At 42.2% G+C, this 15339-nt stretch overlaps 1 protein-coding gene across 1 annotated transcript in view; it reads left to right on the forward strand.

Annotated features, from left to right (window-relative positions):
* The window catches only part of LOC132897493 (SH3 and cysteine-rich domain-containing protein 2-like), a 191115-nt gene that overhangs the window by 80190 nt on the left and 95586 nt on the right, over positions 1-15339 (forward strand). Inside the window, exons 2-3 of the mRNA XM_060938764.1 lie at positions 8345-8702; positions 10138-10232. Coding sequence (XP_060794747.1) covers positions 8345-8702; positions 10138-10232 — 453 coding nt within the window. The remainder of the gene's footprint in view (positions 1-8344; positions 8703-10137; positions 10233-15339) is intronic.

Below are 15339 nucleotides of genomic sequence, written 5' to 3' on the forward strand. Positions count from 1 at the left end.
CTCCAGGTGTCGCTGTCATCGCCCACGTGAGCATTGAAGTCCCCCAGTAGAACAATGGAGTCCCCAGTCTTAGCACCTCTCAGTACCTCTCCCAGGGACTCCAAGAAGGCCAGATACTCTATACTGCTATTCGGCCCATAGGCACAAACAACAGCAAGAGCCTTCTCCCCGATCTGAAGGCGCAGAGAGGCGACCCTCTCGTTCACTGGGGTAAACTCCAACACATGGCGGCTGAGCTGGGGAGCTATAAACCACACCACACCAGCCCGCCGCCGCTCACCATGGGCGACTCCAGAGAAGTGGAGAGTCCAGCCCCTTTCAAGGAGCTGGGTTCAGGAGCCCAAGCTGTGCGTGGAGGTGAGCCCGACTATCTCTAGCCGGTACCTCTCAACCTCCCGCACAAGCTCAGGCTCTTTCCCCCCCAGCGAAGTGACATTCTATGTCCCAACAGCTAGCTGCTGTGTTCGGGGATCAGGTCATCGAGGCCCCTGCCTTCGACTGCTGCCCAATCCACACTGCACCAGCCCCCTATGGCTACCTCTGTGGGTGGTGAACCCACAGGAGGTCAGGCCCATGTCACCGCTTTGGGCTGAGCCCGGCCGGGCCCCGTGGGCAAAGGCCCGGCCACCAGGCGCTCGCATATGAACCCCAACCTCAGGCCTGGCTCCAGGGTGGGGCCACGGCTGCGCCATACCGGGCGACGTCATGGTCCTTGATTGAGTGTTATCCATAAGGGGTTTTAGTGAACTGCTCTTGGTCTGGCCTGTCACTTAGGACCTGTCTGCCTTGGGAGACCCTAACAGGGGCGTAATGCCCTTGACAACATAGCTCCTAGGATCATTCAAGCACACAAACTCCTCCACCACAATAAGGTGGCAGTTCTAGGAGATGTATAAATTCTCTGTGGAGGAATTGCTGCATACCAGAGACCCATTCTCAGCTGTACAACATCATAAGTCACTTTGGTTTGCATACGCACTCTTAAGTGGGTTTTACACGGGCGCTTGCACTAGAACAGGTTGTTCCCAGAACAAGTTGCTCTGGCGCAACTGCCCGTCTAAAGATTTTTTTTTTTCCAGAAGAGGTTGACACCACTGAGTGCAACTTGCTCCACTTTACGAGGTGGTTCAGCTTACTCTGGAACATCTTATTCTGGGCGTAGCTTGTTCCTGCTTACCGTCTAAACATAATTGGAGGCAAGTAGGAGGGCTTAGGCATGTATGGTAGTGTTCATTCAGGTCATTTGTCATCCGGACAAGACCGCTTTGCAGCAAATTCAGTGGTCAGTTCTTCTTGAGTGCTTTTCCTTGTCAAAATTCATCTAAAAGAGCCAACTCGGAGTCGATTAATTCCCTGAATGACACATCACTCAGGGTGAATTAGTTTTCCAGAAGTGAAAGTTGGATTTGCTGTTGAATCACTGAGCATTTAAGCAGAAACGAGCAGGGAGAGAACAATAAAGCAAGTTAAAAACAAGCTTCTGATCACTGATTTGCACATGCGCACTTTTGTGTTTACCTGACTAACCTCCGGTTTGCCACCGATTGAAAGTGAGCACATAAACACAAAGAAAAGTGGGTGCAACTTGTTCCCGCTGCCCGTAAGGGACAGATTATGAAAAACACACTTTTTCAGTGCTTGTGCACATACATTGGGTATCTGGAGTGCCTAACAATCTTCAAACTCTGAAATAAAACAACCAAGTCAGTTTCTTTTGTGCTGCCTATTTCATAAAACACACTTCAAGAAGCTGTTCAGATTTGACTCCTCTTTCTATGTAGCTTATCTGAATATCTACACTCATGGCTTGAGAACTGCATTTGCTAATGAATATGTATGAGGAATGTACTACCTGATTGGGGGTGGGGGGGAGTATTTATGAATATGTATGAGGAAAGTGCTACCTGATTGGCTGAGTAGATGGGGTGGGGTGAGCAGTGGTTCATTAACATTTAAAGGAACAAACACTCAAATCAGCCATTTTGAACAGGGCTGTTTAGACCAAAGACCATCATAAAAATGGTGCTTACTACCATCTGGCAAGGCATGCTGCAATACAGATGCGAGTGGGGAGTCAAACTCTCGCGGTTACCAAAGGACTAGCCCCCCACTGTAACCCTAGCTATGTAATATAGGCGAGAGGCCGAGAGCTACGAAACAGAGATCAGTGCCACCAAACATACCATGCATGGTGCGGGAAAGACTTCGACTTTTTTTTTGGACTGTTTAGACAGGGTGAGAAGGGAGCTGTGGGGCTTTAACCTTGCGGTATTTTGACCAAAAACAGTTCAACTACCTTGGCAACATCCTAACCCAAGACTGCAGATGTAACACTGAAATCAGAAAATGGATTACAGTAGCAAAGACGACATTTACAGACTTGTCAAGTACCCTCACAAACAAAAATCTATAAATGAACACAAAGAAAAGACTCATGAACTGCTACATATGGTCCACCTTAACCTATGTGTAACCCCTTTAATATATTGGGACAGATTTTGTAACTCAGAGGGACAGATTTGGGGAACATTGGGGATAGATTAGGGATAAAATTAGCTCATGTTTTAAGTCGTTCAAATTCTGTAAAGCTGCTTTGCGACAATGTTTATTGTTAAAAGCGCTGTACAAATAAACTTGATTTGATTTGATATTGGGCTACATAGATAAATTAGAAAAGGAAAGGCAATTAATGTTTTATTAATTGTTTAGTTTAATAAGAAAACTGCATGTATGGTCTCGTCCAGTATAAATTTTTCCCATGTCTTTGTGTCCCCTGAATGCATCAGGTCAGATCGGCCAATCAGAGAACTGTAAACACAGTTTATCCCTGCCCACCGTTTTTTTTTTTTGAGCATGTAGTGTATGTCTGTGAGCATCAGTCTAGTAGAGAGCATCAAGTCGAAGCAGAGTTATGAAAAGTGAACTAAGGCCCTGTCCAGACGGCAACGGATTCAGGTGAATCCGATACAATTGTTTATCGTTTAGGCCTGGCGTCCACACGGCACCGGCATTTTGGGTGCCCCAAAATGCAATCTTTTGAGAACGGGTCCCAGAGTGGAAAGATCTGGCAACGTTGCCGTTGCGAAGTCGTCTGGATGAGTAGAACGGATTTGTTTCCGATGACGTCACAACCACATGACTGTCAGTGCTTCACGCCGGGTAGAAGTGTAACGAACTCGATGCGAGTTGTCAACAAATCCTATAACTTGGTTCATGAAACGCGCTTACAAAATATTTTCACTGTGAATATTTATTGTGTAATGGTGCAAAGTGAGAGAGAGAGAGAGAGAGAGAGAGAATAGCCCTTAGGGCAGAGTTAATCCCGCCAGCAAAAATAGGGAAAAAAAGGAGCGATCTCACCTCTTCAGATGTTGGTTTAAGTCCTATAATACATTCCTCAAAAAGGGCGTAGAAGAACAAATTAATCCATCAACGTGTAGCATTCAATTTATTCCGGACCATTAAAGACGCCGCCTTCCGCATAGAATCATACATCATCCTCGCCGCCATATTGGATGGATCAAAGCGGAGAATAAAGATGCCTCATTCATGTGCTGCATTTAACTGTACCAACAGGTTTGCCGTCCAAACAAGATCACATGGGATTACCTTTCACAGGTGAGACTGGAAAAACACTTTTCATTGTATTTGGTCATTATAATGTAATTTTACGAACAGATTTTTCTGACTTTGTGGCTAATATGAAGTCTCGCGCATAATAGTTTATGCGCATGCGTCCTTACTTCTTCTATTGTTCTGGTGTCTCCAGAGGGACCGTCTTACAGCGCCCCTAGAGGTGTGGCATGTGTATTGCATCATTTTCAGCAAGCGTTGCGTTGCCATATGGACCTGATATAAGTGAAAGGATGGAAGAAAACCGAGATAGCCGTTAATGAGTGTTTGCTGAAAAAAAAGAACAACAACAGAAAGTGAGTTAATGATATGGTAGATGTGGTAACGGCTGTTATCTTTAGCCGTTACTGCCATTAGTCGTTAAAGCTACTGGCTCTTAACTACCATTAGTTCGCCGGCCAACGTTTGTAGCCGTTACTGCTGTTGACTCTTAACTACCGTTAACTTGTCTGCTAGCGCTTAGCTGTTGCTCCCAGCTCTCGTCTGTGTGTCTGTGTGTGGACAACTCCCCCCTCGTCTGTTACTGCTTTCAGCAACAAGGTAAAGGCATAATCCACAATCCATGTTCCCTTGTAATGTCACCGAAAGTACATTTGTTTTATTAGTTTACTTTTTGTGTAGAACCCCTGTGGCTACACCGGGTACCAGAGCCGTTTTGTGCCTGTACCCCGCCGAACACAGAGATCGGTGAGCATGATTATTGGTTTTAATGAATTATTTTGTTTTATTTTATGTTTGAATTAGTTCATGATTGTATTGTACTGAATGTGGATGTTAAAAAGGGTTATTTATAAGAAGCAGTTTTGTTGCCATGGTAACTATGAATGTATTACTAAATAACTGATGATATTTCTCTGACCCTGTCTGTTGACAGGTCAGGTTTTGTTGTTGTTGTTTGTTTGTTTCTTTTTTGTTCTTTTGGATTTTGTTTTGATTGTTTCAGCAAAGTGAAGTGATGGCGAGCTACCTACTTGATCTAAAGTGAAGTGAACCCCAGATATCCCGTGGTCACTGGACAGGTCCTGCTGCACTCTATGGTGTGGTAGGCTCAGCATCTGAAACACCCTCACACTCAGCCCTGTCACACAATTCCCCCTACCCTCAATTCCCGGACTTACATTTTCTCCATCCTGGAACACTGGACCTGCACTCATCTTTTGACTTTTTCTTGGACCTTGGACTTCTCCTGGAATTGGAAATGCATGGCTGTTGTGTAGGATAATCCTCCTCAAGTGAATGGTGTTTGTGATGTATTTTAACTGATTTTTTGTTGTTGTTGTTTTTCCCTTTGATTTATTGAAAACTGTTATATTGGATCAGAGAAACTGAATTCTGTGTTTCAATTTCAAATTTCAGATTATTAGAGTGCACCCAAATTAGAATATTTAGCTAAATTAGATACTCATCTGGGGCGGCACGGTGGTGTAGTGGTTAGCGCTGTTGCCTCACAGCAAGAAGGTCCTGGGTTCGAGCCCCGGGGCCGGCGAGGGCCTTTCTGTGTGGAGTTTGCATGTTCTCCCCGTGTCCGCGTGGGTTTCCTCCGGGTGCTCCGGTTTCCCCCACAGTCCAAAGACATGCAGGTTAGGTTAACTGGTGACTCTAAATTGACCGTAGGTGTGAGTGTGAATGGTTGTCTGTGTCTATGTGTCAGCCCTGTGATGACCTGGCGACTTGTCCAGGGTGTACCCCGCCTTTCGCCCATAGTCAGCTGGGATAGGCTCCAGCTTGCCTGCGACCCTGTAGAAGGATAAAGCGGCTAGAGATAATGAGAATGAGATGTAATTCTCCTTGAGAATTGAGAATGATATTATGGTATGTAATATCATTTAATTGTTTTTTGTTTTGTCAGAGAATTTTGTTTGTCTTGTTTTAACTTATTTATTTAATTGTCTATTTGTTCATCTATTTATCTGTTTATTCTATTCTATGCAATTCATTTTTTTTCTAACTAAAGCCGGTATTACTTTTTATATTTAAACCCCTGCCTCCTGAGTCTCATTCTCACATCCCACAGTGCTCCAGTAGTCGAACCTATCTGATACACTAATCCACAAGTCCTGGTATTGTGAAATCCCTCATAAGTGTTACATATGGATGTGAGTTGTGGGCACTGAGCAAACAAGATATGAATCCCCTGGAAGCAGTGGAGATCTGGATTTACCGTAAAGTGAAGAAAATATCCTGGATCGAAAAAAGAACAAATGTACTGGAGTTGGTCAATGAAACAAGGAACCTCATTCAAACTATCCACCAAAGACAACTGAGGTTCATTGGACATATAGTCAGATGAAACTCAACTGAAAAATTATGCATTGAAGGAAGAGTGGAGGGAAGAAAAAGCAGAGGAAGACAAAGACAAAACCATCTGCAGAGTCTGGCATTGGAAATGGGAATGAAAGCTGTGGACCTGTTATGGTTGGCATGGGATAGAACTGGTTTCAAAAACAAGGTCGCCAACGTCAATCTGATTTGACACTTGAAGAAGAACATGATTTTAACCAAAGCACATCACAGACATTTCATTAAGACCTCAGGGAACTGTGTCAACTTGTCGAAAAGGGGTATAATACTTCACCTTTTAAGGGTTCTTTCATTTGCCTCTCTTTAGAATCCTAAGAGTTCCTGCTTTATCAAAAGGGAAATACTCATTTAGGTAGAACTTTTTTTTAGGACTCTTGGAACCATTAATTATACAGTGAAGAATCCTTTTCTTCTAAGAATGAATTTTTTATTAAATAGTATTATGAGACTCTAAATTGACTGTAGGTGTGAATGTGAGTGTGAATGGTTGTTTGTCTCTGTGTCAGCCCTGCGATGACCTGGCGACTTGTCCAGGGTGTACCCTGCCTCTCGCCCATAGTCAGCTGGGATAGGCTCCAGCTTGCCTGCGACCCTGTAGAACAGGATAAGGAGCTACAGATAATGAATGGATGGATGAATGGATAGTATTATGAGAGTATTATTGGGCCATCTGGATTTTTATATAGATTTTTGCTATCTGGGTTACTTGGTTCATTTTGATGTCATTGAAGGCTTTTGTCTGAGCAAGAAAGAAAGTGAGAGAGTGTGTGTGTGTGTGTGTGTGTGTGTGTGTGTGTGTGTGTGTGTGTGTGTGTGTGTGTGTGCAACACACCGATCACTGAGCTTGCAGGTGCCACATTGAGTGTATGGTAAAATAACCCTCCTATTGTTTTTATATTTCAGGATTGTAGAAGAAGATTAGAGTGGATTAAACCTTCAGCTTCTTAGGATTCGTTTCACACACTCGTGTGTGTGTGTGTGTGTGTGTGTGTGTGTGTGTGAATGCACGTGCACAATTTAAAAAGCTTGCCATGCTATCATTAATTTATCCGTACATCTCTGACTATTTTTAGATCCTCATCTTCAAAAGCAGCTGCAGTGCAGTGAGAGAGAGAGAGAGAGAGAGAGAGAGAGAGAGAGAGAATACATGCATGCGGGCTTGAAATAATTGTTTTGGGTTTTAAAATCAATAATGAAGTTGCAATTTGCAACTTGTCTTTCAGGTTTTTTTTCTTTTTAATCTCTCTCACAGTCTGTCACTTTATAAGGGGAATTAGTAATCAGAGTACATTGGGACACAACACACACAGCATTTGGTCACCACCAAGATATAAAAATGTGCCATAATAAAATGAAGAATTATATTGGAAAATATACATATTTGAATATCAAACAGTATATGCAGTAGTCTGGTTAACACCAGACCGTATCACAAGTGAAATATGGTCTGGAATCCGCCTATTGAATTTCTCATAGGGGAGGTGTGGTTTACGATTGTCAACGGCCGTTGATTGGACGTTCATTGGACGTTGCGAATGTCTATCATTTGGCGTATGGCCAATCATGGCCCATGGCCAATCATGGCAGTTGTACCCGGTGACGTAGTTAGAGCGACGACGAAGAGAAGGAAAGAGAAGGCAAAACAAAAATAGGAAAACAATGGCACCAAACGATTACTGCCGTTTTAAAACAAACTTTCGCTCTAAACTATTCAGAACAGTGTCTAAAGCTTGATCGAAAGTTTGGTTCATATCGCTCGCCGCCATGTTAAATGTGATCCGTAAACAGTCCCAAATAAACTACAAGATTCCGTTTGTCGAGTAGTACGCGTCACCGTCTTTCCACCCCTCCCCACTCTCTGATTGGCTCCCTAACTCAGGCGAGCCTTTAGACCATAGTTTCCATGCTGTCTTTTCAGATCGGAATGATTGTGCAAAGCAGCATGGGATTTCCCAGGCTATACTGTATATGCAGTGCAGCACATGGGCATTTGTGTCAGAATAAGCCTAAACATTTTAACTTTACAATTTGTCTGTGGTAAAAACTCCAGTTGCACAAGTTATCAAAAGTATTTGTCATCTGGTTTGCTGAAACGTAGCTGTGTGACATCTTTATAATAGTGAAAGCTAACACTATGTTTACATAAAACTGCATCCAAAGGTAGTATACGGGGGGCTCAGAATGGAACACCAAGCTTTACGTATGTATAAAGAAGTCACCTACTAACATTTACACATTGATCAGTGAGTTAAGACGTGAGCCAGAAAAGAGCTGTTCCCAACTCCAGCAGATGGTAATTTACTGTTTTAACCAGCACTGCCTGGCTAAAAGATATCCTGAATATGATTTCCCTCCCTCCCTCCATCTTTCTCTTTTTATCTCTCCCCTCCCCCCATTCTGTTTTCTCCAGATCCAGAAACTGAAGCGCTCCCTTTCATTCAAGTCAGTAATGCGGAGTAAAAGTGTCGAGAACTTCTTCCAGCAGTCAAAATTTGAGACCCTGCCCCCTGACAGTATCATCACTACTGAGGCTCCATCCTCCATCACTGAGTCTGCCTTTTGTGACTGCTCTTTGACCCTTGACAGGTCCCCATCCATCAGTCCGAACCCGTCTCTCTCTTCACGGTCACCTTCATCAAGCCCATCCCTGTCAATTAACTCCAACACTCCTCCCCCTCCTCAGCTGCGCCAACAGAAAATGCACTATTTCTTGGAATATGTGTTTCGCCGGCCCACTGTCTGCCAGCAGTGCAAGCAATTGATAGCAGGTACTATACATGCTTACTCAGGATACAAATTTTTACAGATGAGTCAGCACTTGGTTGTTAACTGTCAACTCTAAAATAAATAAAAAATACTAAGTTAATCCGTTTTATATCAACATGACATCGCTGAGTGAAATACATTTCACTGGCTACATTAAGTAACTGTAAAACTAAGCTTTGTGATATAATGATAAAATGAATTTATCATCCTATTTATCAAAATATGTGATGTTTACTCCTGAAGAGGAGACTGAAGGGAGAAACCTTCCCAAAACACTGAAAGAAGCATAATATAAGCATAAGATAATTTTAGTGTGCAATTGTACAGTTCATAATATTATTGCACTTATATTCTTTACTCCTTAAACTTGAAATGTTTTTTTTTCTTTTCTGTTTATTTTTAGGATATTGGTTATTGACAGTTGAATTGTTTATTGCAATTTTTAAAATAAAAACTTACAAGCAGGGAAAAATCTATATTGTACAAGCCTAAGTAAAACATTTTATGACATTTTGCATACATTTTAATATGAATTTCACTTGTTTTACTATCAATTTCCACTTTTAAAGTGGAAAAGGAGAACTTCATAGATTATCTCTTCTGGTACCAAAGGACCCCAATGATGACCCATTTTCACTTAGTTGTCATGTAAAGAAGCAGATGACAGATATAATTGCAGGAAGAGTGTTTATTAGAAAACAGGCAGGCAAACAGATCAAAACGTGTGGCGAAGACAGAGTCAGGAAACGGGCAAGGGTCATATGAGGCACAAACAGAATATCAGACATAATGTAAAGCAGGGTCAAGGAAACAGAAAACAAAGTCAAGAACACAATATCAGGCTTGGTAACATGAGACACTAGGTACTGCGCATATGCTTCGCAAAGTCTATGGTGTTTTCAGAGTCGCAATTTCACAGCACCTTTTCACAATTTGCTGTGATTGCGCTCTAATCTGGAACAGGTGCATGGTAATTAGTCCTTGTGATGATTTTAGTCACACTGCCAGGGTCACATAGGGAAACCATTGAGGACATGTGTGCACATATGTTGGGCAACTAAAATCTTTTAACATGGGTGCAGATTAAGCATTCACATTTTTTACCTTTGAGTAATGCTAAATAATTCTAGACTACTAAATTATTTCTGCCTTATTCTATAATTCATGAAAATTCAATTTGTATTCATACATTAAAGTTAATTTGGACAGCCCAGTTGCACACATTCTAAAATAAATATAGTCCTTACTGTGTGTTTAGCTGCAGTCCTTTTATTGTCGTGCCACTTATTCTTTTACTGTGACATCATTGTTGCTAACCTTCAAAATATTCCCACACTTGAAAGTGATTTTGTATTTTTCACTGGTTGGTATTTTTATATTTGCCTTAAATTTCTGAAACATTTGGAAGTAAATCCCCACACACCCCTCTCTCTTTAGGGAACTCGAAGCAGGGTCTGCGCTGCAAGATGTGTAAACTAGCAGCCCATCTGTGGTGCTCATCTGAACTTTCACAGCAGGTGTGCAATGGAAAGGTGAGTCTCTCGCATTCTTTCGCTGATTGTCAGGTTTGCATGCATTTTTTTTATCACTGCATTTACCAAATTTGATTAAAAATTTTTTTAGCCTTGTTACTTTCTCATGGACCAGAACCACCAAAAAGATATACAGTACCAGTCAAAAGTTTGGACACACCTTCTAAATCAATGTTTTTTTCTTTATTAATTAAAAGTAATTTCATGTCTTAAAGCAATGATGGATGTTGTTTGTCTTAACTTGGTTGAGTGGTTCATGACACAATATGGATTACTGCAGTTGAGGAATACAGCTATTTACTGTATTTTTATTATTTACTATTTACTGTTTGATCTCAAACACATTAAGAAGGCAAGAAGTTCCACTAATTAACTTTTGATAACACTTTTTTTGTTTACCACATAATTCCATACATGTTCCCTGTGTTATTTAACAGTTTAGATGTCTTCAGTGTTGTGCTACAATACAGAAAACCTCTGAATAACTGGTATTGTTTTTGATGTTTTAGCTCAGAAATACCAAACATAAACAGGATAAGCAGATAATGGATGGATACCAAACATATTTATGATATACATATTAACAGGTACAAAATATACAATATACAATTAATATACAAAAATATACAATTATAGTCATGTGAAAAAGTAAGTATATCCCATGGAAATTGTAGATTTTTCTCAACATTTAAACAAGCAAACATTTCACTCTCTTTTGTAGGTATATGTAGGGTGCTATTGGTCTTAAGTGATCAATCTCATTGAATCAGTCTCATCGAATCATTCTCATTGAATCAGTCTCATTGAATCATACCATTAATTTTGGTGTTTAATAATAAATTACCAAACAGCTAAATTATGGTATATTCCAAATTGTTATGATCACTACCGTATTACCTAAATACTACAACCAATGGCGTTCATATACACTTTGGAATTCTTTGAGATTGGATGACTTCAAAAATATGGAAGCAACACAGACACAGTTTAACAATTAATTGAATTTATTATAAAAAAATAAAAATGAATAATAGCAGTTGAAATCTTCAAATGGTCAGCAGCAAACAGTGAGGTATGTGTGTACATGGGAGTGTGTGTGTGTGTGTGTGTGTGTGTGTGTGTGTGTGTGTGTGTGTGTGGCCTGAAACAAAAGACTAGCCTGGGTTGCTAGCTAAGGCAAAAGAATTCTACCTCGCGATGTTAAGGAGAACAAAAGGGGTGTGTCCTGTGCGTGACTGCGCGGTATGGGAAGGAGGAGACAAAGAGGGTTTGAATGTGAGCGCGGGAAAATGAGCCGTAAAGTTTGGAATAAAACAGGCCTTGGAGTGTTATCTAAGGTGTGTTTGTGTGTGGGGGAGGTGACCACGTGGTGGAAACAAAAGAATTAGCCATGGTAGCTAACTCCACTAGCTTATAACATTACTAAATCCACTGAAATCTTGATGACGTCAAAATATGTGTAATAATGAAATTAAAGGTGTTAGGAAGGAATAGAGAGCATGCAAAAGCCTATCTGTTAACAATGAGAGAACAAAATAGAACAATAATTAATTCAACACCCTGAGTGTCTACAGTGTACACAATTAAACCGTTCCTGAGTTTAAATTCACACTACTTCATAAAGCTAATTCCTAAGACTAGTCTTTTTGCCCAAAAATGCCAGTCTTACTTCCAGTATCTTGCTTATGCAAGATTATAGAGATGTTCCAAAACTTCTGAGTCCACCGGAGCACATGGGTCGTTTCCGTGGAAAAACAGAGGAGGACCCTTGGCCCGAACTTCAGCATTCGTGAGGAAAAGTCTCTGATCAAACAATGTGCACAGCACTTTAGTCAGAAGGAATCCGGTCGCTTCTAACTTTAAATTAACTGCTTTGGGCTGCAGTCGTAACATTACTTATAATGAACAAATGAAAAACCGGTTGTAACTCAATCTGAGTTAGATCGTGCGATTCTGGAGTTCTACCGTGGCCAGTGGTAAACAAAAAAAATGCGCTAAATCTCTTCTACTTGCAAGAAAGATGTCTTATCTTGGGTGCTCTGATGAGCAGGCCTCCTTGTGTCCATGCGATGAGTTCATGCGGCGCCAAAAGAGAAAGAATGGCGGATTTCTGGGTCACTTATAGGATCATGGAGGAAGTGACGTAGGTGATCCCGCCCAGCCATGACGTAGGTCACCGCGGAAGGTGGTTGATGGGATTTGTAGTCCTAAAAGATGAGACAGGCAGTACCTACATTCCCCTTTTGGTCTCAGGGGTGTGACGGAGTCATAGCACTGAGAGCACAGTACAGTACAGTCCGCATGTCCATAGTCTTTGAGGTGGTTTTTCTCTGTACAGTCCACGGTATCCAGTGAAAACTGTGTAAACTCATGAGTCCCAGTAAGACGGTTGGAGGCAGAGGCATTTGGGCATATAATCAGGCTATAGGCATTTGGGCATATAATCACACTATCAAACTAGGTCAAAATCACATCTATAAAAAAAATTAAACATTAACATGAAACATGTAGTGTTTAATTTCCTATGCATAGAAACAAAAGAAGAGAAGGAATGAAGGAAGAAAAGAAGTATTAGTGCTTGGGTTAGTAAGCCTAATCTTCTGGAAAGGTATTGGGTTGGTGAATGTGACTGGGAATGTCAGTGTACGCTTATGGGTGAGTGAGGCGTACAAGCTAGGTGGACAGGATGGGCCTAACTATTGTACCCCCCTTTTTGGAGTGAAAACTGTTCAAAGGGCTTGATTTGATGGCTATGGATCCATCGATATGAGGGTGTTTGATTAGGCCTGGATGTCCTAATGCGATACACGACGGGGGACAGTTTTCCCACGATCGAAAGGCCCTGACCAGTGTGGTAGGAACTTTTTTTTTTTTGAGACTCCTACCGGCTTGGTAAAGTTAAAATGTAGGACTTTGTCGCCTATTTGATATTCGTGATGGGAGGCTTTTCGGTCGTAGTAGGCCTTTTGTCCTTTTACGCTTGCTTCAATTTATCTGTTGAGGGGTCTGACCTCTTTTATAACAGTTCTTTAATCTCAGCCAACTGGGCTTTCAAAGAGTCCAGCTCTGAGCGGAACTCACCAGGTTGGTCTGAGTCACTGTGTCGGTCACCTCTACCCCTACGTTTAGAGCTACGGTCTTTGCGCTCCTGCCGTCTCTGGCCAGAGCGGGGATGATGGTCTTGCTGCCAACCGCCTTGTTCCTTATGACCATTTTCATCTGATGAGCGGTTGCCATGGTCACTGTGGCCTCGCCCTCGGTCTCTCCTGGCCTTACCTTGCCGATTCTTCCACTCACCGTGGTGATGGCTCGGCAAGGGGTGGTTCAGACCGGGATTTCTCCAGGGGGGTCCCCCTTTTGGAGCTTCACCTCCTTCTAAGGCTAGCAGGGGCCTGTCTGCACCCTGGAGACCAAGGACTCTGGGTTCATCATCATTTCTGTTTGTGGTTTTGGCAATGGTTTCCCAGGTCATTTGGGCTAGTTGCCTAATTTCCCTCATTGAGTAGAACCCTTGTCGACACATCAGTGTGACTTGAGTCCGCATGCTTGGGTGGAGGTTATGTAAGAAGAGGGATTTGAAGCCTCTATCTTCTTCCAAGCCTGGTGCACTACTACCCTGGAAATAGGCAGTACATAGCCATCTATAATATTCACAAGGTGCCTCAGACCGTTTTTGTTTAATTTGTAATGCACACAATGTCATGGAGGTTTCATCCGTGTACGGCGCATATTCTTCCCTCATGTAATTGCGAAGTTTTGAATAACTATCGTGAACGTTTGGGGGTAGCATCTCTAAAAAGGCACGAACGCTGCTACTGGAGGTCTTCCAGATCAATTTAAGTTTCTCTCGCGTTGTGGTTTTCGGCAGGTCCATCAGGCATCGGTCAATTTCTCGTAAATAATCATTTACATTCGTTCTTTTGTTGTCAGGATCGAATCGCTCGACATCTTTGGCAAGTAGGTCAATTTGCCGTCAGCGAAGGGTTTGGTGCACATCCTTGTGCGGCCTTCTTGGCTCTCCTGAGTACTCACTATCGAAGCTATGCTGGTATTGCTCCCATTTCGCACTAGATTCGTAGCCTGATTCATCCGATGATGGATCAGAGATACTGTAGCACACTGACCTGGGTGTGCTATGGTTCTGGGCTCGGAATGAGCACAGTACGGCTCCATCCTGGCTAAACGACGAAGGAGTCGTGTAGAAAGTTGATGGAGTTTGGCGGGGTGTCCGGTCCTTGACCAGGTACTCCACGGTGTCCGGTTCGGACGCCTCTTCCCGCTCTGAGCTTCGGTGCATTGTTGGGGGTCTTTCATGCCCCTCGCGCCCTTCTTGGGGGGTCTGCTCCTCGGCAGCCCTCTTGGCAGCCTTTTCGGCTTTCTCTATCCTTTTGGCGCAATCATCAAAGGAGTTCTTCAAGAGCTCATGCTCCCTATGTAAATCATTGTTATCAGCTGCCAGCTCGACGTTGCTGGTGGTCAGCCTGTCAACCTCTCCGTGGAGGCGTCTGATTTCTGAATCAGTATTTTGGAAGTATGACAGGAATAGCTTACCTAGTGCCGCTTGGACACTAATAGTTGTTCCTTTTGGATCTCTCATATGTTTGTTCAAGATATCTATGTTGTTTTGGCATTCACTCTTATGCGTGTTCCTAATGTTTGCCTTTTCGGAGGCAGAGCAGTGAATGAGGTCTGCGATGACCTCAAGGAGAGACAGGTTTTGAGCGTTGTCTTCAATTTCTGAGACACGAGGGGATGCCATTTTACTTAGATTGGATATTATGTAATTAATTAATTAATTAATTAATTAATTAATTAATTAATATTAACTACGTAATCAATTAATCAATAAAGTTTGTTTTTGTTTGGAAATGCTATCTCTTATCCTAAGTTATGAATAGGTTATTGGTATTTTGTGATATGGTTATCACGCTACTGTTAACCGTTTAACACACCTGGGGATATACCTTGGCAGTTAATCAAACTGATAATTTATCTGTTGTTGCAACAATATTCAAGAAGTCAACAAACCAATCGCCTCACACGGGGCACCAGTAATGTACCGCTAGTGACATACTCAGAATGCTCGCCTGTCTGCCGCAGAACGGTA

The sequence above is a fragment of the Neoarius graeffei genome, chromosome 14 (assembly GCF_027579695.1).
Source record: "Neoarius graeffei isolate fNeoGra1 chromosome 14, fNeoGra1.pri, whole genome shotgun sequence".
NCBI lineage: Eukaryota > Metazoa > Chordata > Actinopteri > Siluriformes > Ariidae > Neoarius > Neoarius graeffei.